This window comes from Emiliania huxleyi (assembly GCF_000372725.1).
Source record: "Emiliania huxleyi CCMP1516 unplaced genomic scaffold EMIHUscaffold_10722, whole genome shotgun sequence".
NCBI lineage: Eukaryota > Haptophyta > Isochrysidales > Noelaerhabdaceae > Emiliania > Emiliania huxleyi.
This window is the reverse complement of record NW_005201964.1, coordinates 1-1,078: the sequence shown is the minus strand read 5'-3', so window position 1 is coordinate 1,078 and position 1,078 is coordinate 1. Positions and strand designations below refer to the sequence as shown.

Below are 1,078 nucleotides of genomic sequence, written 5' to 3'. Positions count from 1 at the left end.
CATCCAGAAGCACGTCCGCTAGAGGAGCGAGCTGCTCAACGCCCGCGCCACACACCCCGGAGGTGGGCACGGTGCCACTGCAATCCGCGCCCCAGAGCGCGGGCTCGGCGCGGCGGGCGTATTCTAGTATTTGCGCTTGCGTGCGCAGTGGCCGCTCGCTGTTGTGCGTAGCCACGGCCGCCGCGCCACTGCTCTGCTCTGCCCGTACGTTGCGCCCGTACGTTGCGCTCTGCCCGCTCAGTGACTGTTTGTCTTGACGCGCGCTCCACTAGCTCAGTGAGCACGCGCTGTACTCTACCCTCTTCTGTTCTGTCTCGCGATCGTTTTGCAGTCGTCCCCGTCCGAGAGTCCGAGTATAGCACTCGACCGACGTGTTGTCCGCTAGGACAGGTTTGTGCGTGTTGTTGAATGATGAACACCGTCCTACGTCTCACCCGCCCCTCCCCTCTGGAACCCTCGTCGAATCGCTGACGTGTGTCTCGCGCCTTGCGGGGGGGGAGCGGAAACTGACAAAAAAATCTCCGCGTCAATTCCGCCCAACGAGCCGTGCCTGCCGAAAGCATCGATGCTCACCGACGAGCGTCCCCGCTGCCATGTAGCCGCGCCCGCGCTGCTTCTCCTCGCCGCTGCCGCGTTCGCCATCGCACTGCTTCTCCACCCAGCGATCGCGACGTCGCCATCCGCCGTCCAGTCAACAGCAGCGTCGTCGCTCCGGTCGACGGCAGCGCCATCGCTGTCCGCGTCGCTGTGGTCGGACCCGGCCGTCCAGCGCGTCGTGTCAGCCTGCGAGAGCAACGGCTTTGTGCGCGCCCTCGAGGCGGGTTCCCTGCCGCTGCAGGCCTTTCAGGGCTTCCTCTCGCAGGACAAGTTCTTCCTCGGCGCCTTCTCGCGGGCGTACGCACTCGCGCGCGACAAGTCGTCCGCCGCCGGCGACGCCGCGAGCGCCGCCGAGTTTGGCGACCTTCTGGCCGGCGTGGAGAACGAGCTGTCTCTGCACGCGGGCTACGCGGCGCGCTGGGGCGTCGACATGAGCCTCGTCAGGCCGGCGCCGGCATGCTCCCAGTACACGTCCTTCCTG

General features: G+C 66.8%; 1 protein-coding gene across 1 annotated transcript; it reads left to right on the top strand.

Moving 5' to 3' along the window:
• Nucleotides 1-565: 565 nt before the first annotated feature.
• On the top strand, nucleotides 566-1,062 carry EMIHUDRAFT_260274 (hypothetical protein; the record flags this gene model as incomplete). The annotated part of the gene is made up of 1 exon (XM_005792446.1): nucleotides 566-1,062. A coding segment is annotated over one exon (497 nt), but the record flags the coding sequence as incomplete, so codon positions are not given.
• Between the last annotated feature and the right edge of the window lie 16 nt (nucleotides 1,063-1,078).